The 25,483-nt window shown below is 42.7% G+C and overlaps 1 protein-coding gene across 1 annotated transcript; it reads right to left on the reverse strand.

The window, feature by feature from the left end:
- Positions 1 to 606: 606 nt before the first annotated feature.
- RPS23 (ribosomal protein S23) lies at positions 607 to 25,124 on the reverse strand. The gene is made up of 4 exons (XM_086960853.1): positions 24,493 to 25,124; positions 20,546 to 20,705; positions 3,538 to 3,658; positions 607 to 803 (listed from the first exon to the last, which is right to left on the reverse strand). Exons 1-4 carry the CDS (start codon positions 24,494 to 24,496, stop codon positions 657 to 659), a joined length of 432 nt encoding a protein of 143 aa, XP_086816979.1. The 5' UTR covers positions 24,497 to 25,124; the 3' UTR covers positions 607 to 656.
- Between the last annotated feature and the right edge of the window lie 359 nt (positions 25,125 to 25,483).

Below are 25,483 nucleotides of genomic sequence, written 5' to 3' on the forward strand. Positions count from 1 at the left end.
ACAAAAATACCTTGAAGAAAATCCAAGGAATTTCCTTTATTGGTTGCATTTGGTAGGATTAAAAAAATATATCAGGCATACAATGAGACCCAATGACTCATTTAATCAAATCTATGCCAATGTGTTTTCAGCCATTTAAAAATGCTGTACGGTTCTATCGCCTTTTTCAGCGCTCTTATGCTTCCTATCTATACATTCACTCCATGCAGCGATCATGAGGCCTAATGCTCAAATCTCATTACACAATTACATTTGATAAATATCCTAACTTTAGGGTGGGCTCAGAGTATTCCCAGTCAGATCAGGAACACACTCATCTGCAGTCACAAATTTGTCAAGAGGTTATGCCTTCATATACACCCAACTATAACTTTGTCCTCTGATAAAAACAAACTGTATACGGTCTACACTTTCAGCCCAAGCCTAGTGTTTAAGCATTTCGCCAATCTCTTGCTGAACCAATTGTAGAAGTTTATATTACATACAGTCACCAGCGAATTTAATTAAATATTTTATCAAATTATGATGTATTTCTAAACAGACCATTTAAATATGTTGAACAAGAAATAAAGGGCACATCACGATACAAATTAAATTAAACAGACCGCAGTGTTATTGAAAATATTTATTGTGCTACTGGTCACAATCCAACAAATTTAAGATCTTGGCCTCTCCTTTTTGCCTTTGTACAGGGCTAACAGGGAAACGTTGGCTACTTTAACAACCTTGAAACGGACTCCAGGGATATCACCAACAGCATGACCAGCACGACCAAATCCAGCCACAAGAACTTCATCGTTTTCCTAGAAAGATACAAAAATATTAATTAAACTTGTTTTACATGTGGATTCTTAATTTCCGCACAAGACAGCACCAAACAACTAACCAGCATTAAGACGTTCATACGTTCCACAAAGGATCCAAAACAAAAGTTTCAAGTTAGAAAAGATGCAATGTGAAAACCACTCCCTCCACCGTGCATTAACAGCAAAGCGTAAGGCAATGCTTCTAAAGTCCGAGTTGTACTAATCAAATAGAACTGGTATCAGTAGCGGCAAGAGTTAAAGTTTAAGTAGTTTTATCTTGCCAACAACCAGACTCCTCTAGGACATTCTGGTCTACTACTTACACTAGTAAATATTATCTAGGTTGGAAGACCAGTCTCTCCAGATTTTAGTCCAAATACCTTAACGTCATTCAGAGCTATTTAAATTGAAGTTAACTGAAACAGTATACAGTAAGTACAGTGAAAGATTGGGCGGCCAAGGACTTTACATTTTTACAGCAGTTTCTTTGTACTGCAGTGCCAGTTTGGACAGTGGGGGAGAATGGTGGAACTGAGTGCTTAGAATATTAAATATTTTAACAGAAAATGTAAAATTGAGGAATTTAAAATTGGAGGCTAAAGATTAAGTTGGTATCCTCAAGATTGGGTCGTGAGCAGTGCAAGTACATCAAACATTATAGTATAGATGTGTCCTCAATTGAGTTTAGAAAAGCTCCCTCATTAAAATTAAACTTTCGATTTTTATATTGGTTTGCGAGTTACATAATAGGGACTCAGGGGGGGTCCACTTAAGTCCAGTAATGAGTCTGTTGGAGGTACAAGACATTAAAAGGTTTAGTACCACTGCATTTAATTCTCAAGCCACAGACTTCTGATTTGTTAAGTACATGGATCATACCATGTCTAAGATACCTTCAATCAAATGCCTAGTGACCTATATTCACATTAAAAAATGTCATCTACCAGTACGGATATAAATTTAAATTGGGTAGAGAAAATCAGCTTACATGGACACTAACACCTAGCAATAGCCAGGTTAAGAATGTGTTAAACAAGTATCTCCAATAAAACAAGTGGTAATTAGCGATCCATTAACTTTCTGTTCATGTACCGTACCATAGTATTGTCTTTTGAGGGTTTACTGGTATCTACTGATCTCTATGGCAGCTGGATCAGAGTCTCTCTGCACCACCCTATCCTAATGTCTATTTGAATGTTTATTATTATCGCTAGACCTGTATTGTAGCTAGCTCAGACTCAGTACCGTCTTATATTTTTGTCTACTTGAGTGTTCTCTGCTACCTCATGATCTCTATTTTAGTTAGATCAAAGACTCTACACCGCCTTATTTTACTGTCTAGTTGAATGTTTACCTGTATCTTATTGCACATGATTGTTATCCTATTATGCTACCGTGCACTATACTGTACCCAATTACTATGTCTACTCACCCTACTGTGAAGCGCTCTGATATCTGTTAAGATCTTGTTCGCGCTACATAAAACTTTGAATAAATAAATAAAATTCGACTTAAGTAATCAAGCCAACATCTGGAAATAAGAGGATAAATCACAGGTCTTTAAAACTAACAAGGAGGGAACACTTAGTCAATGGAAAGCATGTGTATATAGCAGCAGACTAAATTCAGACTAGGAGAGTTGGGGCTTACCATTAAAAAGCGTTCATAAAAGTTCCTAACAAATTATAGATTAAACTATACTGAATACCCGAGGAATATTTGGTATAAATTGATATGAAGCAATCTTGTGACTAGCACAGGGAAATTAAGGTACTATCTTTGGACCAGAATACTATCAGATAGCAACTTTAGCACATCGATGCACATGCTCAAATATCGAAGATTGTTTATTGGAAAGCTTTGAATTGCCAACACTCCCTGGGGGGTAAAAAATGCATACTGTGTTGGAAATGCAACGCTGGATTTTCTTAGGAGTTTATCCCAGAGGAACTACAGATTTTTATGGATAAGGCGAGTGATTTGAAATCTAATCCAGCTTTCTAAAAGCATGGGCAATCTTCATCTAAGGCCTGCCAAGAGATTAACTTCTATATCACTTTTGGTAACAAGAATGTTTCAACAGTTACAATTTTTGAAGAGTCCGATACAATGGTCACAGTAGTCGAGCTATCAATTTACAAGCACTCGTGCTGTGGACCTTTCTTCTTGCACTTCAATTCTGTCAATTAGTGCAAGTTGAAAATGAAACCGCTTTCTGAAGAGGGTGCAGGTGAAGGAAAGATAGATGTCCAGTTCAAGGAGGGTGTACATGTTGGCACTGAGAAATGATAATGGTTTTAGTTGCACCGAGCAGCAGCACCCAACCATTGGGTCTCGTTTGCCCTTATCCATTCATTACCTGCCACGCTAAAGAATGGTATCAGACTAATGAGCTATGAAACCTACCCGGATGAAACCCAACTGTGACAACTCCAGTTGGGAGCTCCAAAAATGAACTACTATAGCCCCCACCCTCCCACCCCAAAAAGCTCACAAAATACACTGAAGTGCAACTGATATATGAAAGGCAGCCCTGGCGCTCAATCCTCTACAATTCAAGATGACAATATTTTTCAATCATCTTTCAAGAGACTGAAGAAAAACAGGACGGTAGTGAAATATTGGTCATACAGCCCCAACCTCTACCCCGCCCCCCACAATATAGCTAAGCAGACATCTCAATACAGTTCACAAGGATAATAAGTTTGCATATTACAATGGTGATTTATACCTCAATAAAGTTCAAGCAACCATCGTTGGGAACGAAAGCTGTGATTTTCTTGCCGTTCTTGATCAGCTGTACTCGGACACACTTCCTGATGGCAGAGTTAGGCTGCTTAGCTTCTACACCACTGAAATAGAAAACTAAAGTTAATGAAAACACACATACACCACAAATTGACCCAAAACACCCCAAACAAGCATTTGCAATGCAAATTGGTCTTGCATTTGTGAGTTCGAGGTATTGGAGTTGTAACTGACAATGTCTTTTGCCCATGTGTTTTGACTGGAGTGGATGTATGTGGTGTGGATTTGTATAGTGAAATTATGTGGCACGGTGCGCAGTAGAAATATGTGGATTGTAATTATGTGGTATTGAGAATACTGGAATTATGTGGAGTGGGATTGTGTGTTATAGAGTGCAACTATGTGGAATGCCAATTTTGTTTTGTGGATGTATCTGGAAAACAAGAAAAGTATTAACCTAAGTGCTAGTGTACTAACTGGGTTAACAGAGGTTGCAAAGCAAACCGGATTTACCAATGAAATGCAGGAATGGAGACTGAAACAGTGGACGCTTAAGGAACATAACGTGCCTTCGAAAAAGAAACGCAGGTGATATAGGTTTATGGGCAATGACTTGAGCGCAGGTTGGACGTGTGAAAATATTTTTTGAAAAAAGACTGACAGCACGCAAAATACAGGAAGTAAAAAAGAAAAAATCTGTAACCTCTGGAGTGCGCTTTGTAATAAAGATTATGCCAGAGTAAAGGTATTAGAGCACTTTAAATGATGTGGTTGCTATTACATAGGGACAGATTTGCCCACCGAAGAAGTACACGGACGGGACTCTAACCTCGTTCCCCAGTTTCAAAGTCTGCAGTTCTGTCTACAGCCACCGCCCCCTCCCCCCTCCTCCTGTATAGCTAGGGATAACATTACTCCTAAATTTAGCAATATTTCTGGGCTTATTTTAGATATTCAAGTTGCAATAGGATAAACATGTTTAATTCAGCAATAGGTCTTTAGCTGCTTTTAGCTGCTGATGAAATATGCACCTTAAAATACACGGAAAACCACATCAGCAAGCTGAGACAGTATAAGTGTGCAACAAAAGCAAACTGAAGCCATAACAGTCTTAATATTAGGAATAATTCAGTTAGGGAATTAGGAAAACACCGCTAGTCTGCCACTACAGGACTTGCACGGAAGGTCGGGAATTAGTGACAAAGATGCACGTACACGGTTACCCGAAATTTGTGTGGCTCCGGAAGTTGCTGCCCCGCTACACTGCCACTGTCCTGCGTTTAGCATGCTGTGGGCTCAGGCTACGTATTCAAGGTTTTCCTACTTGAACAGGGTGGGGACAGCAACAGCATAGGAGGAGCAATGAAGGGAGGACTTTTATAGTCTTTTTGCGTAGCTGACAGTCTGTTAAGCCAAATCAGTGAAAAAACAAAATAGTAAAAACAAGCCTATGTGTACACGTTCTCTACAAATGGCGCCACTCCTTTATTCCATGCACGCTAACGTTAAAATAACCTCTGTGTCGCAGTCAACCCTCCATTTCACAGCTGGCTTCTCATTCCTCTGTGCTGTTGCTAACCCCATCGTGTCTCTGCTTTTGCAAGACTCACAGCTCATAGCTGCTTCAGGCTTCCCAGCTCTTTCAGTTCTCACGTATCTATCCCGATCAAGATTCTTCACCTCGCAGTAATGCTCATCCACCGGCTACAGTGCTTACACCTCTGCTGGCCAGCACTTACAAACAGAAGCATGAAGTGCCACATACAAAACCTATTGTCCAACCTGAAAATACTGCCAGGGCCGCCCTTAGCGATGTAGGAGACTGGCGCAAAAAAAAATTTGGGCAAACCTGCAATGATCTTTTCCAGCTGTTACTAAAAAATAGAACACAAGTTGCTTAAGCGTGGCGCACATATAACGGGCGCTGCAAGAGCCTGGAAAGCGCCGGGAGTGTGTGGCGCGAGTTGAAAAAATATGTAGCCTTGGCTGCAGTACATTATAATGCATTTAGAATCGGGGAGGGGGTGCGTGAGTGGAGGTGAGTTGGGCCCGGTCTCATCCCAGTTCCGGAGCAAAGAGCCAGCCTCTCCCAGCCACAGGCTACTTGAAGCAAGAGGAATTATTCACGTTTAAATGTAGAAATCTTTACAAAAATATTGCCACACTGGAGTTAAATAATAGAAATGCTACTCAATTGGACGATATTTTGGTAAGTGGTATTTAGGACAGGTTGGTGCACACTGAATGAAATTTCTGCACAGCACACCCCAGCAGACTAACAATATAGAGGACGATGACCCCTTCACGTGTTAGATTTGAAATGTTATTTCCGTGATGCACAGAATCGAAATGCTTAAACTATTCCGTGTTAAGTTAGCATTCATCGTGCCATCTTTATTGGCGCCATCTTGTTCTGTAGCTAAGACCGAGCTTCCGTCTCAATGCTTTCCTCAGCAGAAAGGCCCCCACTGCCTCCAGCTTGTACTAAGGTTGAAGCTTCGCTGCACTAATGCATGTACCATCTATTGTCGCATACCTATGTGTAGGAAGATGCAAGGGAACAGCAGGAAACAGATTGAGGAGTGACGAGCTTTATTGAGAGCAAGTGTACAGGTCGAGCTCCAGTCAGGGAATGACTAAATCACATAACCGCATTACAAACACAAACCTCCACCATTTTAAAAGATAACATTCTACAATAACACGAGACCGTCACGAACTGTGACAGACAATCACCACGCTCGTGACAGCTCGTGTACAAAACAGCACCCAACACTATGCTGTTAGATAGACCCATTCCCACATCTTGGTATGGTAAACACCGGCCTTGGGGTCGAGGTAGCATGTACCAAGCCCTGAGCCGTGGCTCATTGTAATGGCGGACTCCGCTCGCGTTGCCGTCTTCTCGTGGGTTTGGCTCGTGGGTTCGATCCCTGTCCACCTCACGAGCCAAAGCCCGAGCCTAGTGTGTTTACTTTTAAGTACATGTATACACGAGCCACGGCCGTGTATACTCCTGTTGTATTTTGAATTACTTCCCTCGCGCATGGACGGCTGAGTCTTTCCGTTTGCCATTGTAACCACCGGCTTCACGGAGACCAGACGTCCATGACGGGTGGAGTCATCTTTATGAAGAATAAATCCTCTTACCTAAATCTTCTGCTTCATCCATTTTATTACATATTTTGGCGACGATCGGGAGACTCCACCCCACCCACGCTGACCTTTTCTTTCGGATTCAGCACTTCGTCAATTTTCGTGTGATGTCATTGGTCGAATGAAACTACCAATCAACGGAGTCGCCTTTCCTAATTTCGTCTATAAGCGACTCCTATTGGATTACAATCACGAGCCTCATTGGATGTTCCTAAAACAACAACTTTATTGAGGTATCGGCGAGAAAACTGAAGACACGACAAGGTACTGTGTTGGCTGAAAGTTGTTATTTATTGAGCGCAACCCTAACGATACGCTCGTTGTCATCGAAAACATTGCGTGTCACTACAGCGACACGCACGCTTTCGACATTCAACGATTTTAACATTTAATTACTCAAACAGTTAATCTTCACGTATCTCACCCAACGACACGCACGTTATTGATGGAATTAAATATTTTCATTGCGTGTCGTCTTCAACGATACGCACGTTGTTTATTACTCATTTAACTATTGTGTCTTACAACAACGACACATATGCTTTCAGCATTTAATCACACAGTTGTGCACCGCGTACCACAGCGATACGCACGCTTTTTCATCTCAGAAATCGCATAACTACAGCAAAGCATTCATGTTTAAAGTTGCATATTTACAACAAAACGTTCGTGTTTAAGGTTTTAATCTTCTTTGCTAAGCTTTAGTATACCTATATTTCTGTCAGAGTTGTTAACCTTTTCACTTTATCATAAGCAACCAACATGGCTAACAATCAGTGGCACCAGATTACTCAACCCCCACCGTTCTTAGACAAACCTGGCACTCCAGACATAATTTGGTCTGAGTGGTTTGGGTTATTTGAGAACCATTTAGTGGCTATAGACGCTGCTGATTATTCTGATAAAAGAAAGTTCGCTATTCTTTTTGGTTGTCTAGGGCAAGCTGGTCAACGAATATTTAAAAGTATCGTTCCTATTGCACCACCCATTTCCCTAGATGAAAGTGGGGATAATCTTTGGAACGTTTACATTGAAGCTATTGCAAGGTTAAAAAAACAATTTTGTGATGAACCTAACATTATGTTAGAGAGACACAACTTCTATGCCAGGAAACAAAAGGATGATGAGAAGGTGGAAGAGTACATCGCTGCACTCAGAGTTTTAGCAATTTCTTGCAATTTCGAACCTTCTCCTGATAAATTTATTAGAGACCAGTTTGTTTTTAATTGTGCATCAAGAAAGATTAAACAAAGAATTTTGGGATGCAAGAATCCTTCTTTAAGTGAAGTCATAGACCTGGCTCTTAGCATTGAACGGTCAACATTAACCAGCAAAGTTGTTATGGAACAACCTAAACAAGGCATTAACGCTATAGACTGCTATGACTCTGATGAAGGTGAAACACTCTGCGCCATTGCTAATAAAGGCAGAGTTCAACCTAATAAATTTAACCAAAGGAAAAAAACTTACTTTTGTTATAGGTGCGGTTCAAAGGATCACATTGGGAACGCCCCAAATTGCCCTGCTCTCAAAAAGCGGTGTTCTATTTGTAAAAAAATTGGACATTTTCAGGGGGTTTGCAGATTCGCGAAGAAACCCTCCAATGTTAATATGGTGGACTTTGATACATGTACTGAATCTTTTAAAAACATTATTGTAACTCTTGATGCTAATGGTGACATTGATTCTATTAAGGGTCCACTATGTGCAGCTATTATTGATAATGTACACCTTCAAGTCATGGCGGATTCAGGCTCCCCATACACTATCCTTAGAGATTCAACTTTTTACGATAAATGGGACAAAACAGTCGAATTGATTGGATCTGATGTTAATCCACTAGCATTTGGGGAAAAGAATATTAACATGCTAGGATATTTTGAAGGATTAGTCCAATGCTTGGGGAGGGAAACCGTCACTAAAATTTATGTAGCAGAAAAAGGCAAAGACATCGTGGGCTGGAAAGACTTAGCTTTGATGGGTCTTTATTTAGTTCCAGGTGATGAGAACCCCATTAAAGTTGGAAAGTTACCTACTTTTAAAACTAATTCACCTGTTGCTGTAATTGATGATCATAACACAAAGATTCAGGAAATTTTGGCAGAATTTAAACCAGTGTTCATAGAAACGGTAGGGAGTGTCAAGGGATTTGAGCATAAGATCAGACTGTTACCCGGGGCACAACCAGTTAGTCATAAAGTTAGAGCTGTCCCACTGAGTGTCAGATCTGAATTAAAAATAATGTTGGATGGTTTGTGTAAACAAGGTATCATTTCCCCCATCAATTCTTCACAATGGGTCGCACCAGTTGTAGTCGCACGCAAAAAGACTGGGGAAATTAGATTATGTGCGGACTTACGCTCATTAAATAAGAACATTATTGTGGACTGCCACCCACTACCAAGAATCCATGAGCTTCTGGCTAACATAGGCGACGCTAAATGGTTCTCCTTGATCGATCTGAGGTCAGCGTACCATCAGGTGTCTTTAGCGAAGGAATCTCAAGAACTTACCTCTTTTATTACTCCTTTCGGAGCTTTTAAATTCCTTCGCCTCCCCTTTGGGTTAGCGTCTGCTGGAAGTGTTTTCCAGAAACTGATGGATGTGATGTTTCAAGGCATAGCGGGTGTGCAGGCATACCTTGATGACATCCTGATTTTTGCCAAATCATTAAACGAACACGATGTTATTCTTAGGAATGTACTTTCAATTTTAATGTCAAGAAACATGACTGTTCGCGCAGACAAATGTAAGTTTGCTGTTAACAAGATTGATTATCTAGGGCATACAGTATCGGACCAAGGTATCACTCCCAAATTTTCAGTCGTTAGAGCCATAGAAGACGCAAAGCCTCCTCCTGATAAGGATGCTTTGCGATCCTTCCTAGGACTTGCAGAATATTATGCAAGGTTTGTCCAGTCGTATTCCCAAATAGTGGAACCTTTGAGAAAACTTTTGAGGAAAGGGTCTAGTTTCATTTGGACGCAAGAGTTGGACAAGGTTTTTTGTGAGATCAAGAAGATGATTGTTTCTGCTAAAGCCATACATGCCTTCAGAGAAGATGCCATTTCAGTTATCACGGTAGATGCGAGTATCTCTGGTCTAGGGGCAATCCTTACACAAAAGGTGAATGGTCAGGAACAAACTGTGGCGTTTGCGTCTAGAGCACTTAAAGAGTTCGAACAGAGGTACAGCACTATTGAAAGGGAAGCCTTAGCTTGCGCTTGGGCGGTCCACAAGTTTAAAATGTACATTTGGGGGAGGAAATTTGAATTGGTCACTGATCACAAGCCACTAATTTACATTTTTGACAAACCCAGCTCAGCGTCTATGTCAGCTCGTCTGATGAGGTTAGTCTCTAAATTACAAGAGTTCAATTTTTCTGTTAAGCATATAGTTGGTGGCAAGAATTTTCGGGCTGATTGCCTATCTAGAATGGCTATGGAGAAGGACGATGAGGAGGATTTTCTTGTAGAGGACGTCGAATGTGTTACCTTTGTGGATGCTGTAGATGAGATTAGTGACGTGATTTCTGAAGGCGATTGGAAGGAAGCCACTGCTTCAGATAATGTGTTGTTAAAGGTGATAGAATTTACTACACGGTGTTGGCCTGAACCAAGAAGTCTGAATGGCGATCTACGCAGTTTTGCTCAAATTTCTGAGGAACTATCCGTTGAGAACAATGTAGTACGAAGAGGTGAGAAATTTGTCCCTCCTTTTAAACTGAGGGAGTCTATTATTAATAAGGCTCATCAAGGACATCTGGGGTCAACTAAAACCTCTATGCGCATTAAGCAACACTATTGGTGGCCCTCAATTGATGTCCAAGTTAAAAATTTGATTGACTCGTGCCCGGAGTGTTTATTATCCGATAAACATTGGCGCACACTGAAAGTTCCCCTACACCCCACGGATTTTCCTAGCTCTCCCTGGGAAAAAGTCGGGGTAGACTTTTCGGGACCTTATTCCATTCTCCAGCAAGAGAATAAGTACATTATTCTTTTGGTGGACTATTTTTCAAAGTGGATGTACTTTGATTTCGTTAAGACCCCTGATACAGATTCCACAATAACCTTTCTCAAGAAGGTGTTTGATTTGGAAGGTTCTCCCAAGTTCGTTGTCACAGACAACGGAACTCATTTCGTTTCGGATAAAATGTCCAAGTTTTTGAAACAATTAGACATCAAACAACTCAAAGTATCCCTTTATTCACCAGCTTCGAATGGTCTTGTCGAGAGGGGGAATAAAGTGGTCAAAGAAGGTGTTCAGACAGCGATCTCTTGTGGTTACAATGTGGTTGAATTTTTAAAACAAAAAGTATGGCACTATAATACTTCCCCTCATTGCGTGACTGGAGTCTCCCCGTTTTCCTTACTGAGAGGTAGAGAGAATCGTTCAGTCCTATTTCCTTCCTGGCTGCATCAGGACTCCGCTGGTAAATCCATTGATTTGGATTCTGTTAGAAAATCTGTTCTGGAAAAACAGAGCCAAATGAAATTACAGTTTGATGGTACCTCAGATGGTAAATTGGTGGACCTGCTAGTTGGTGATTGGGTTTTAATCAAGAATCCAGGTAGGGTGGTCAAAGGACGCTCAAAATATTTTGCACCCATCCAGGTAATTAAAGTGAGTAAGGGGGCAGCCTTTTTGGGGAAAAAGGGTTGGTGGAACAAACGCCAGCTTGTGAAAGTCTCTGATCACCAAGCAGAGATTATCAAAGGAAAGAAACATGATGGCAACTCCGGTAATTTGGATTGGAGTTTTTGGATGAGTACCCCTCCTGTTTCTGGCGTTCCTAGCCATTCCTTCCAACAAGCCCCTCAGTCTTCAGAGCAGTCTTCAGGGGAGACTTCTCGGGATCCTCCAAACGTTGTTGTTACTCAGGATGTCCCTACTCACACAAAAGTTTCTTCTTTCGGCAGACACATCAGGGTCCCTGAGAGATATAACGAGTTCATTAAATTTTAAGCATTTATATTTCCTGTATTTAGATCCATTTTTCTGCACATGTTTCCTCTTTCCATTGTTTTTGGCTGTTGTAAGGGGGAAGGTGGTGTAATGGCGGACTCCGCTCGCGTTGCCGTCTTCTCGTGGGTTTGGCTCGTGGGTTCGATCCCTGTCCACCTCACGAGCCAAAGCCCGAGCCTAGTGTGTTTACTTTTAAGTACATGTATACACGAGCCACGGCCGTGTATACTCCTGTTGTATTTTGAATTACTTCCCTCGCGCATGGACGGCTGAGTCTTTCCGTTTGCCATTGTAACCACCGGCTTCACGGAGACCAGACGTCCATGACGGGTGGAGTCATCTTTATGAAGAATAAATCCTCTTACCTAAATCTTCTGCTTCATCCATTTTATTACACTCATCCTGGTTTGCTTTCTTTGTTCACCATGGCCTGAGCTGGAAAATTCTAGTTTGGGCGGGACTCTAGAGGTGTTGGAAATGTATATTTTGTGTTACCGCGTGGACGGGGGCCAGTCCCTCGGCAGTCATCTCATAAGACTGGTCAGACTGGGCTCCATTGCAGCGTATTAGTAATAATACTAACTAGTTTGTATTCTCTGTCTGACCGACTTCATTTATTGGGAAGGCGGAGAAGTGGTCGTGATGACCTGGGTGACCCTAATTGGGCGACTTAGTTTACACGTTTGCGTGCTCACCTTTGTGCACACGGCGCAGTTTGTTTACAATTTGCGCTCCATCAAGTCCATACTAAGTACAGAGACTATAGAAGGCATAACGGGCAACAGGGGACGCATATTACTATTGCAGAAAATGTTTGTGTTTGCAGCAAGTACGACAGAAGGAGCAACAATGCTGGCCCTTCAGCATGGACCTGCTGAGCGGTCAGGAACTAGAGCCCCCGCAGGTAAATAACAAAATTTGTAAAAATGAAATACTTGTTGCTATGAATGCTAACCACGTCACATGAAAGCTCTAGGAAATCAATGAATGCAAATGACACCAGGAGAAAACCAGATCTCTTTCACAAGGTCCTTATTCCCGCCATCGGTGTAGTGAAAGCACGTATGCGATGGGTGGCCGTGCACTTCCAGCAACCCAGTCACGCGCTCACTGGGCCTGAGGTCAAGTCTGTCTAGAGAGGACAAGCGTGGTGGTCATTAGGAAGTTACTCTGCTCCCGAATCGAGTGGCTGTGTCAGTAGGTGGCAAGTGAGTAGGCGACTGAGTCAGGGTGGCGAATAAGAAATAAGCGCGCTAGTTCGTCACTTTGTTGGTGAGACATTTTATTGGTCAACTCGTAATAAGGCTGCGAGCGGGTTAGGAAATGCGAGAGACTGCATGTGAAAACAACACTACAATGATGAACACAAAGGGCAACCTTTGCGTATTATTTATTTGCAAAGTCATCTATAGAGGATAGTTAGTCTACCTGCTTTTGTTTGTAACACGCCCTTGACTCGAGGGTACAAATAAATAAGGCACAAGGAGACAACCCTAACGATTTTATTTTTAAAAAGCGTCCCACGAATGGTGTGCATGCGCTGGGGAATCAAAAACCATAGAACTCAAAGGGGTGGTGGGGTCGGGCAAACAGGGAGACAAGCCTAACAAATTAAACAAAAGAGAACATGCCTCACTGCTCGTTCCCGTGGCAATACTCCATGGGATTTAACTTCTCGAAAAAAAGTGGAAAATGCTCCTATCATTAGCAGGTTATAATTTTGGAATTAAAGACCTAAACCAATTCAAACTGGTGGGATGGGGCAGACACCACAAAGTACATACAACAGATCACCAGTCAGCTTGCGCTCTTTAGTCTCGACGTAAAAAAGAAACCCTGGCATTCGGTTCCACAGACTCAATTCCACATACCTGCCCAAACAATTCTGGACAAACCTTTCATTATCTCTGAAAAGTTAAGAGATGTCTAATGTGATTTCCACATCAACTAATTTAAATGATCAGTCTCAGAATGAAGTTCAACTGGTAGACGCTTTGAGAAAAAAAACTGGTAGATTGTACTCCAGTGATTTCAACTTATTAACATGAGATGATACAGCAGCAGATATTTCACTGCCTGCTAATAATGGATGTAAAATAATGTACATATCTTTCGATCTGCTATCATGTGGAGAACATCCCCCTCATGCCATCAATTTCTGCATCCCTATATCACCCATTTGTTTTGTATAACAAACGTAAGGGGGGGCACTTAACGCAGTAACAGTATAGAAAGAGTATTTAGCGTTAATGGAGGGTTTATGTCTTGTGGTTTGTCAAACTGGTATTTTTCTGAGCAATCGTCTTCCAACGATCCTAATCGGAGCCATAGTTACACTACAGGCTAGTTATTTTAGCCATATACTCTATTTTACAACTGCTGACCATGGCCACCTAACTGTACAGTATCCACCCCCACAACCAGCAGTAAAGATCAACACTACTCCAATCATTTATTCAATGCGACCTTTGTATGAAAACTGGTCAACACGAGCCCAAGAACAGAAACTATTTGTAAGGCGGACAAGAGGAAAGATGCAGAAATTCTCTCACCATCCACTCGAGAAAACAGTTTTCAAAACGGCATGGAAGCAACTTGAATAAAAGACCGAAAAACAAACCTCGTTTTATAGGTTACAAGCAAGATTTATACAAAGCTCATATCCGCTGTGCATTAATAAAGTCAGAAAAATTACTTCCTATTGGACGCACCGTATTAGTGTTGCAGGAGGTTGCTCGAGGTCGTATTGTAGCCATATCAAGGCTGAACTGGGAGATGGCCAGTTTCCTAGTGTTGGCCCGCTTTGTATTAGTGAGGAGCATTAACGGTGTGCACACAACCAGAGAAGAAATCCTATTCACACTAATTAGGGATAGCGGGTCAGGTGCTAGGTCTTTACGGGGAACAGAAGCTTGCCAGTGGGAGGGTGGGGCCGACAGGACGCTTCGGGGCCTTTGCTCGTCTGTCGCTCCTTCCCGCCCGGGTCAGACGCAGCGAATAGCGCAGTTGCGCGGAGGGCGTGGAAAGGAGAGCTCAGGCACTTCAGGTTGCGGTCAGCGCTCTAGTGGTTGCAGAACAGGATAAAGGGTACGTGAGCTGCCACGCGCAGCAGGCGCACCAAAGATAAGCCAGTCTGCGCACGTTGGGGGACTGGGGCCATAAATTAATGCTCGAGTTCAGTGGAGTTTTGGACAACTTAACGATCTCTGCCCCAGGATACCTAGCTCTTGTAGCCACAGTATGAAGGTCTATTGGGATGTTGGATGTGATCTCTGCCTGTTTAGCTACAGCACTGTAGGCAAGATAAAGCAAGGGGCGACAGGGCGGTCTTGCAGTCTGCTGAATTGTAGATCTATGTGTAAACATAAATTGGACATATTTGACTTACTCGCAGATAGAAAACTTGACCTTTTATTACTCACGGAGACATGGCTGAACTCTGATTCCGAGCCAGAAATTATCGAGGCTCTCCTCCCTGGGTACATGATAGTCAGGACGTCTGGTAGAGGCAGTGGGATAACCAGTTTTTAAACATCCATTAAGCTGCTCACTGGAACCTACGACCATAGCTGACAGTGAGGCAGGCTCATTTATAATTGGGGTCAGCTTGCACCTTACGGTTAAAGGACTCCTGGTCTATAGACCTCCTGGTCCACTCTAGCCTGTTGGAAGGAATCACAGACTCAGCTCTACGGAATGACAAATTCCTATTGTTGGGGGACCTTAATATTCATCTGGAGAATTCCCTCAATAGGGGGGCTGTAGACTTGTGTCAGGAACTACAGTCACTGCAATTAGGTCGGAATTACAATGCCCCTACCAATCAGCATGGCCATCTATTGGATCCAGTATACGCTAATAGGGAGGGAGTGTAAGTGACCACTCCCATCCCTATCCCCTGGTCCAACCACTTTTGTTCCCTTTGTGGTAAAGATCCCAGAACCTAGAGCCCCCGAGCAGCCTGTGCTAAACCACCCGTGTCGCAAATGGGCAGGCTTCTCACAGACGAAGTTTAATGAAGCTCTGGTCCGAAGAGGGTCACGGGGGGGGGGGGGGGGAGGTTGGTACAGACGCCGAAACAGCCTGCTTTAATCTAGAAAGACGCATAAGAGAAGTCCTAGACAGTGTAGCCCTGCTACGTCAGAATAAGTAAACGTCTGGAGAGACAATGGAGGAAAGGCTCTCTTAGTCAGGCCAAGTTGGAATATCAAAAAAGCGGAGAAATTACCATGGGTTGATCAGACGGGCCAAGGCCACTTACTATGCAGAGAGAAATGGAGCAGCAGGAAACTCCACTACGGAATTATTTAGGATCTACAAGGAGATTCTCACTAACAGCATCTGCTATTCCCACAGAAGGCTCAGTGGAATCTTGCGACCGTATCACGGTTTTCTTCTCAGAGAAAGTGATGAAAATATACTCTTCCTTTCCGGGAGCCAAAAAAACCGGGTGCAGAGTTTGTGGAACCAATCTGAGGAGTTGGGGAAAATCAGAGGCTGGATAGTTTTATCACCCCTCCCCCCTGAGTCGCTCTGCAAAATTTGCAGTTCTATAAAGTCTGGCTCACCCAGGGAACCTGCCTCACCAAAATTGCCTGGGGAGAGTATTGCCATTCTTGAGCCTTATATCAGGCATCTTCTAGATGTATCATTTAGTATGCACACCGTGCCCGATAACCGGAAAAAGGCTGTAGTTCTTCCACTTCAGAAGAAACCTAATATTAGCGCTGAGAAATTGGATATTCTCCGCCCTATCTTGCTGTTATCGTATCTGGCGAAAGTGGCAGAGAAGGCTGTAAATCTCATGTGGAAGAAGCCTATCTTCTCCACCCCACGCAATTTGGATTTCGGTCACTTCACTCTAAGGAGTCAGCTCTACTAATGGCCAGAGGCCATTAGGCAGGCAGCAGATTAGGGGCAAACAATGGCTCTCACCCTTCTGGACCCGAGCGCCACCTTTGACACTGTGGCACACTACACCATGCTGCAGTGTCTGAACAAGGGCGGTGTCTCAGGCGCGGCACTAATATGGATACAATCATTTCTGACTGGACTGAGCTTACTACTACTACTACTCCAAAGCTATGAAACTGGATCAGGGTGTGCCTCAGGGCTCTGCCCTGACCCCCACCCTATTTAACCCACATGTATCTCCAGTGGCGAGTACAGTGGAGGGTTTTGGAATCAGGATTGTGTCATATGCCGATGACACGCAGCTGGTTATCTTGCTATCGCGGGCACCGGGTCTGACAGAATTCAACTTGAGCGTGCTTGCAGGAGCTTGCCTCCTGCCTGAAGTTGAACAGTAGCAAGACAGAGGTGCTCGTGGTGGGGGCCCCGTCTGTGTTGTAATCGGCATGGTGGCCGTCCTGCTTAGGTCCAGCCCCTATGCCGTGCTCCCAGGCTAAGAACCTGGGCGTATGGGTGGATTCTGATCTCACATTTGAACCTCATATCAGACGTGTGGTGGGGACTTGCTTTGGTGTCCTGAAAGGTCTACGCAAAACTATCAACCTCCTTCCGACAGAAGCCAGAAAGACGCTAGTGCATGCACTTGTTACCTCACGTTTAGATTATGGTAATATACTGTATCTGGTGCCACGATCAAAAGTCTTAACCGGCTTCAGGTGATGCAAAATGCAGTGGCTCTTGTCTTTAAAATATTTTTTATTAAGTATTTCTGGTGCATTACAAAAGAGTAAAAAAGATATATACAATTCATTATTCATAACACTATGTCAACCTATGTCCAAAATTTAAAAAAGATATACAGTTGTGGGTTCAGCACAATTAGAATATTAATCACAGGATAAAACAATGTTAATAAAGACGAGGCTCTACTAGTGATAACATTTTGACCATGAGAGGCTATATCAAAAATTAAAAAAAGTTACAATCTTTGCTTCCTCCATTCTGTAAGTGGGGCCCAGATGCGGCTTCCCAGCTCTCACATTTTCCCCCCTTTTGTTCATAAAGGCATGCCTCTATATTATGTATACCCAGTAATATGTTAAGCCACATTTGGAATGAAGGGGCGGAGGCATCTTTCCAGCCTGAAGAGATTAGGATCCGCAATACCGCTACTGAGATAAAAACTAGGGCTTCCTCATCTTTCTCGAGCCTTAACTTCTCATCTATGCCCAGTAACATCAGAGTTGGGGATAGATCGATCTTATGACCTATCAGCCCCTCCATAAATGTTTCTCTTTCATCCCTTATTGGGGCTAATGCGCTACAATGGGAGAACATGTAAAAAAATCAGCTTGTCCCTCATTACATCTGGGACAACAGCAAAAGTCGTTCTCCCTGACCCCCCCAAGAAAATAATTTTGCTGGCGTATAGTATAAATTAAATAATGTTTTATAGAGCTGGGCTCTCAGGTTTTAAGACCGAAAGATTTTTTTATTCAAATTTAGGGCCATATCCAAAACTACATCAGGGTTAGACAGTTTGTTTGCCAAAGCAGATTCAATCTTCTCCATATCATCTTGGATTCTCATCAGGAGAAGATTATAAACTACATTTATTAGGCAACCGAGAAGGGCTGTTTCCAAAAGGGCCTTGGATGCTCTTCACTGGCTCCCCGTCAGGAAGAGAATTGTGTTTAAGGCCCTTTGAACTTGCCACCGCATCACCCAAGGTATTGGTCCTAGGTACCTGCAGAATCTCATTAATGTCTACAGGCCCGTACGGTCCCTTAGATCTTCTGGGACTGGCCTTCTGGTTGTCCCTAAAGTCAAGAGGGCCAGGATGGGTGGCAGATCCTTCTGGTTCTTGGCGGCCAGGAGCTGGAATAAACTCCCTCTTGAGCTTCGGTTGGAACCCTCTGAGACCAGGGTTAGAAGAGAGCTTAAAACATACTTGTTCCTTCATGGATAGGCCTGGACGTTCCTAGTCTGGGCATGGGGCTCTAGGATCTCTCACTACAGCGCGGGGCCACGCAGGTGGGCGTAATTAGACGCTTTATAAGCTTCCTTATTATTATTACTGCCAAACTTATTTGCCTTTCGTTTTATAGGTCTAAATAGGTTATTAAACCACAAATTAAGGACATTTTTGCGGAAATGTCACCTCAAATATTAACCAGAGTTTTTGAGGCGGGAAAAATCAGGGCAACAGATCCTGACACGATAATCAATACACAATCCAGTGGGAAGCAAGTGTCCATATCTGTGAAGCGTTTAACCGAACAGGTTACATTTAAGACGTTTTGTCTTTTGGATTACATCTCACTCTATATAAAGTATGATAGTTCATACATATGCAGCTACAGTTCAAAGAACTCAAAAGTTAATGTGGTTAGGGGCCGAGGTAAAATGTTTATTCCCTTGCTTCAGCCTCAATAGCATGCAGTCTTTACAATCACAAGCTGGCATGCTTTAATGATATTTCTGCACTGCACTCATTCCGCAGGAATAAACACAAAATGGTATGATTGCTAATACTTGCTTTATTGTACACATTACTCATACAACTAATTGAGAACTATACTATAGTTGGTCATGTTTGAGCGCAGAACCTTGGCTTTTTCAATCTAACAGACCATGAACAAATTACTAAAGAATAATACAGATGAGAAAAGTACACCAGAGGGGACAGCCCTACCCTATTTAACGTTTATATGGCCCCTCTGGAGAGTGTGGTACTGCCTCTGGGTATCAAGATCATCAGCATAGCTGATGATACTCAGCTGGTGGTAGGCCTTTCCCAGTCGGTTTACCAACCCGACCGGCTGCACTCGTGTCTGGATAAGATCTACACGTGGATGTGCAGCTCAGCTCTCAAGCTTAACGGCTCCAAAACGGAACTGATGCTGCTGGGGAATTCCTCTCCATCTCTTTCTCCTAGCAGCTGGCCCGACTGCCTGGGACCGGTACCTACCCCCAAACAGGAGATGAAGAGCCTGGGGGTGTGGCTCGAGCAGGACCTTTCTTTTAAAACACACGCTAAAAAGACAGCAGGCGTGTGTTTTGGCCTGCTCCGATCAGCTCGGAAGATTCTACCTCTTCTCCCAGTGGAGTCCAGGAGGTTACTTGTTCAGGGGCTTATCTCGCGGTTGGACTTCAGCAACGCGTTGTTTCTGGGTGCTCCAGAATCCACCCTGAATAAACTGCAGCAAGTGCAGAACGCGGCCGCCAGGCTCCTGACGGGCCTTTCCAGGCGTCAGTCCGCTCGCCCTGCGCTGAAGGCGCTGCATTGGCTCCCTGTCAGGGACAGGGTGAAATTTAAGTCGCTCTGTATCGCCCACAAAATCCTGCAGGGGGCTGGCCCACCCATCCTGAGGGATATGGTTCAGCCCTACAAGGCCTCCCGCTCTCTCCGTTCTGACCATCAACACCTGTTGCAGGTTGGGAGGGTGAGGAAGGCAAGAACCGGTGGCAGAAGGTTCTCTATAAATGTGGCCACCCTGTGGAATTCCCTCCCTCTACACTTACGCTCCGAAGCGAGTCTTCTGCGGTTCCACAAGCTTTTGAAAACTTTTATTTTCTGTCTAGTTTCTGCACTAATGTGGTAGTGTATCGTTCTGGTAAGCGCGGGGATGCCCAAGGGTAACCAGGCGCTATATAAAATTCAGTAATAATAATAATAATAATAAGTGCATCAAGTTACAGTTTTGGGACAAAGGAGGAATTACTTGCTGCTCAGAATCATATCAGTTTATTCAAATGACATTAGGGAAGTATTCTTTTTTTATCGACTATAAAAAAAAAGTGTTGGAGCTTAAACCTTAATTTAACAATCCAAGGGCAGCTGAAATTTAACATTAGGAAACAAGGAGACCAAACTGGCAAATTATGCTTTGGAAAAGGCAACAGCAAAACAGACTGCCAGTATTGACGGGCCAATGTACCTCTGATATACTCACACTTTTTCTAAGACAATTCCCTTGGCGTGAGATGCTCCTCCAAATGGGTTGGCCTTCAGAGCAGTACCCAGATGAGCCTTCTTGTATTGCTTGTCATGCCATTTCTGTTCACGACGGTGAATGCGAAGCTTCCTAGCTGTACGAAGTCCACGGCACTTCCCTAAAATAAAGATAATAAGAACATTCTTAATAGTGTGAAATTGGATGAAACTCAGATGGTACATAGGTGAGGTGGCTTCATAAACCTACTTGTCCTGTAAAAAAAAAAACACTTGTCCCTTTGGTGCCAAATAGTGCAGCAACAAATTATGAAGCAAAACTTTACAGGGCGGGGGTCATTGGGAGGAGGAAAAAATGAACTTGGAAAGGCTCAGATTTTGAATGAGCAAATCTACACCTGCAAATTAGCTCACAAAAACTTCTCACAAACACTTCCTAGCAGTACAATTTCCTGCCTACTTCTGCAAATTCTTGCGGATTTATGAAAGCCATGAATCTGCACTAACGCACGGACATATATATACACACCATGGGTGCGACTAAGAATTGGGCTCCTAATTAGGTTTAGAGTTAACGAAGACTATTTGTTTTTTTAATTAAAATTCTTCCTCTATCCATGGACTGGCTTCTGCTCTTTCACAAGCAGATAAGCAAACAAAATAGTTTGGCCAGTGCCAGGGACTACTGTGACGATGTGTGTTGATATCAAAAAAATACTATTGATTTTTAATACTGGTTTTAATGGTGAGAACCTGGCAGGTCACAAAATTTAAAAAAACATATCCAACAAAAAAGCTGACCACAAATATCAGGAAGAGATGTGCCGCAGCAGCCAGAGCGGCTGACTATGGAGCGCAGGGATCGCTGTTCCATTGGCAAGCAGCAGCTCAGCATTGTGTGACTCAGGGCAATAGCTCACTTAATCTCCCCAGCGCCTGGATTGGTAAATCGAGCTATACAAATCTGGAATTATTAACTCTTTCCCTGCTGCTGTCGGCCATTGCGAGCACTACCTCGCTGGCGCCGCCAACGTCCAACGCGGCACCGCCCATTTCGCTGAACTGCTGCGAAATCGCAGCCGCGGCTAAGGGGTTAATTATACACCCCTTGACTATGCCAATGCTAGTTTATTTTCATGTTTACCATTATCTGTTGAAAACTGTTGTACCGATTTTCCATTATGAATATTATTTTAGGGAAATACTAGCATGCATCAACACATTTTACTAAACGATGCTTTAAAGAAATATTACCTACAATAGTTTAGCAAATATTTTGTTTTCCTAGTTGCATTTTCTTGTTCACATTATATTTTGAAACCAAAGGAACATCAATCTTACTTTCAGCTTCTTCAGATATTTGCATTTCATTAGAGAGCATTGCATGTTGCCTAAAATTCATTTGCAAATGCAAGTACACATTTTTACAGGGGACCATCTGTCAGTAATGAAATACAAAATTAGTACAAGCTTACAAAACCCCTTACAGCGCTAAGGCTTTGTACTACTGAACCATAAAAACAAGTTCTAACAGCGTTAACATATGGACACTAATTACCTTAACTGCAATGCTCATCTCTGATCCATAATGTAGTACTGTAAACTGGCAGCCAAAGGGTGTGTGCTACAGAGACTGAGCCTACTTGTCCCAAGGACAAAAACATGAATTTGTATTGTCTTTGACCCTAAACAATATGTCCTGGGAGCCGGGCTATATGAATTCCACACCTGACATTCTGTATAATAGTCCCTCAATCCTGTACATTAATAACGCATAAAACGTATGTTCAGAGCTCAACACTCCTGTTACCATTTCATGCAATAGAAATCAAGAGCATGGTTGTATTATTAGAAGGTTCCCTTTTTTCCAATATTACGTTTTTTTTCTTGACATGCATGTCAACTATAAACAGTAGCTATAATTAAATGGCACATCATCAATATTACAAATGGCTAAGAAATATAGATCTGCCTGCTACCTCTAAAAGATTACGTTTAGCTAGACAGGGTGATTCAAGAGCATGTTGGGGGTGTTCAGTGAGAATAAATATGCTTCGTGAAGTTATAGCATGTCTCTGAAGGAGATACACGTGGATCAAGGAAGGTAGTCAGGGTGCCAAATTAAAATTTCCTACACATGGGCTGCAGTAGTTGGTCAGAATGATGGAGCCAGTGACAGTACAGAGGAAGGAGGGCTAAAAACACTAAACATGGTTAAAGTAGAGACGTACAAAGCGTGGAGGATAGGTCTCACAAATCTACAAAGAAAGTAGGGGACAGTGGTAGCAAGCCTGCAATTAAAGTGGAATCACCACCAGACAGCAAAGTGATCCAGAAAGAATCAAACTAACTTTAGGAAGGCTAAAATGGGAAACGAGAGGGATAGAAGTTGAAAAAAGAATTTGTTTATTACAAACTAATAAATGGTTAGGCAAAACAAAAGATAACCACGATTATAAGTTCAGATATCAAGGAAGTAGGGGCAGGAAAAATAAGTATCTAGCTATAAATGAAAAACGTGAGCCATCATTTCTTGGTGCATATACAACATAGCAAATCATGACTGCATTGAATCTACCAGAGATTTTGTTTTGATGCTGTCAGAAAATATACGATAAACCAGCTGTGTGCATTATTTTACACGTGTGCTGCCTAATTTGTTGAATAAAATATTAGTACGGCGTGTATTCTTTTCTTGCGCCCAGTGTTATTGATTTCTGCTCGCAAGGGAGACATTAGCATTATGAATGCCATGTTGGATAAATGGGCACTTCTTATCGTGGAATCAAAAGCAAATCTATGGGGTTAAATACAGAGTGAACTTTGCACACGGGAAATATGTCTGCACTCAGACTTTTAGAAAACGCGGAATGTAAAGATCGAAATACACTTTAATGTTAACCACTTACTGCTGTTATCTGTTGTGACCCCTAAGCACAAGCTAAGTCGCCCCTATATGGACTATTTGTACAACAATTGAAATGCTAAGAAATGGTTAAGTGCACAAGTAGACAATCCTCAAAGAACAGGATTCCTATACACCTCAAGTGTAGCTGTAGTAAGAGGTATGCTTTTCAAAGATGCTTAATTTGAGAGGGTTATGGTCATCAAAGCGATAAAATTAACCCGTAAACAAAAAAAAAGTGATTTTAGGTTCCCGTCCAGGGACGTGAATTATCCGGATCTCTGTGCACCTTTAGTCTGAAGTGTTTTACACTTCAGCGCGAATGTAGGTGGGTTCTTTTCTCCGTGCTTCCAACAAGGCAGATGGCACCCTTGAATAGCAGGATGTAAACCTTTAAGATTTTAACGCTTGAGAAATGGAACATTAAATGAGAACGTTTACGTACTGCCGTTCATCGATAAAAAAAATATACACATGTAGGAAGTTAAACAGCAAAATAAGTCCGTCGTCTTTTACAGTAATCTGCGCGAAGGACTGAATAGTTAGGACACATTTTTGCAGTTTTTTTAGAGCGATCTCGACAGCAAGGCATTGGGGCATTTTACATAAGCACCAGTTACAAGGACACATTTATTTTTTAGGCACATGGAGATCAGAGGATGTTGCTCCGACGCCAAGACTCGAACCCAATTCCAAAGTCGGCAATGAATGAAATGCACACGCTCTTTGGTAGAAAAAAAAGCTTACGAAACTGTAAATGAAACCATCTTGTTTAATTGAACATCTGTACAACCCCTCTCCCCATCCTCGCGATACAGAGTGGGCTTACGGGCGACCTCCGTTGTGAGATACACCACCACCAGTCACACCACAGCCTCATGACGGCTCAGAGCTGAACACCCTTGGTGAGGGCCATTAGCACGTGCCCCCGCCGGCGTCCATGCCCCCAGAAAAACCCAATGTCCACTCCTCTGAGAAACACCATACAATACTTGTCCGCATACGTTTGAACAATTAGAAAACCACCGAGAGCCCGGACTCACCCATCGTGTCAGCTTCAGGTTCCGGAGCGGAAAGGAAGAGGCCCACAATTCACCGCGCGAAAGGAAGGCTAGCAAGGACCCCAACCTCCGGGCAGCCTTGCCTGTCTGGAAATATGACCCACAATTCCTCGCGGCGCAGGGGCAGCTTTTTTTTAATTTATAATTCATTTTTTTCAATACTCTATCGAATGGCGGTCATGTTAGGTGTTGGCGGAGTCATCACACACGTTGTCGCTATCCTTATGAATGTTAACTGCTTTTAGCAAATGGCTTCAAAATTGCTGTACCGCGGTAATATGTAGAAATTGTTCACCGAGAAACTATAAAACATGCGTCCCAAACGAAAGGGATGTCGTTTCACCTTAGGACCATCCGTACATTGGTTCATCTGTCCTAGATACCCGTGTGTCCAGATTTTTTTTTCTTCTGAGTATTGGGAGTGTTTCCTTGAAGCATCGAGGCACTGAGGAAATAGGGAGAGGCAGAGCGGTAGGATCTGTAAGCGACATTGGACAGCATCGAACCAGAGGGGCTACGTTTTCAGTTTGCTTGTCAACACACGTTTGCCATGTGTTTATGTGTTATTGTGGAAGACAAGGTGTAGTATCGGGTGTAGCCAGTGCTTTAAATGGAAAAAAAATAAGTGCAGGTACTCACCAAATTGAGATAGGGGCAGGCAGGGCTATGGGGGTGGAGCCATGGGGGCGGGGCTACGGATTGTGCTAAGGAGCCATTAATTAATATCATGGCTAAAACCTCATGACCATATGCAACTCTTCATTTAAGATTTCGTTTCATTGGCGCTTTATGTTAGAAATTGTTTCAAAGGCACAAAGAAAAAAGTTCACTAACAATTATTTTCTAATGTCATAAATATTTTACTTTTAATTGAGTGTAAACCCCTTCTTAAATTGTTTCCAGTGTAATAGCGCCTTGGGTCTCACAAGCACTGGGAGGGAACGTGCTATAGAAATCAAACATACATAAAACA

This window comes from Lissotriton vulgaris, chromosome 3_1 (assembly GCF_964263255.1).
Source record: "Lissotriton vulgaris chromosome 3_1, aLisVul1.2, whole genome shotgun sequence".
Lineage (NCBI taxonomy): Eukaryota > Metazoa > Chordata > Amphibia > Caudata > Salamandridae > Lissotriton > Lissotriton vulgaris.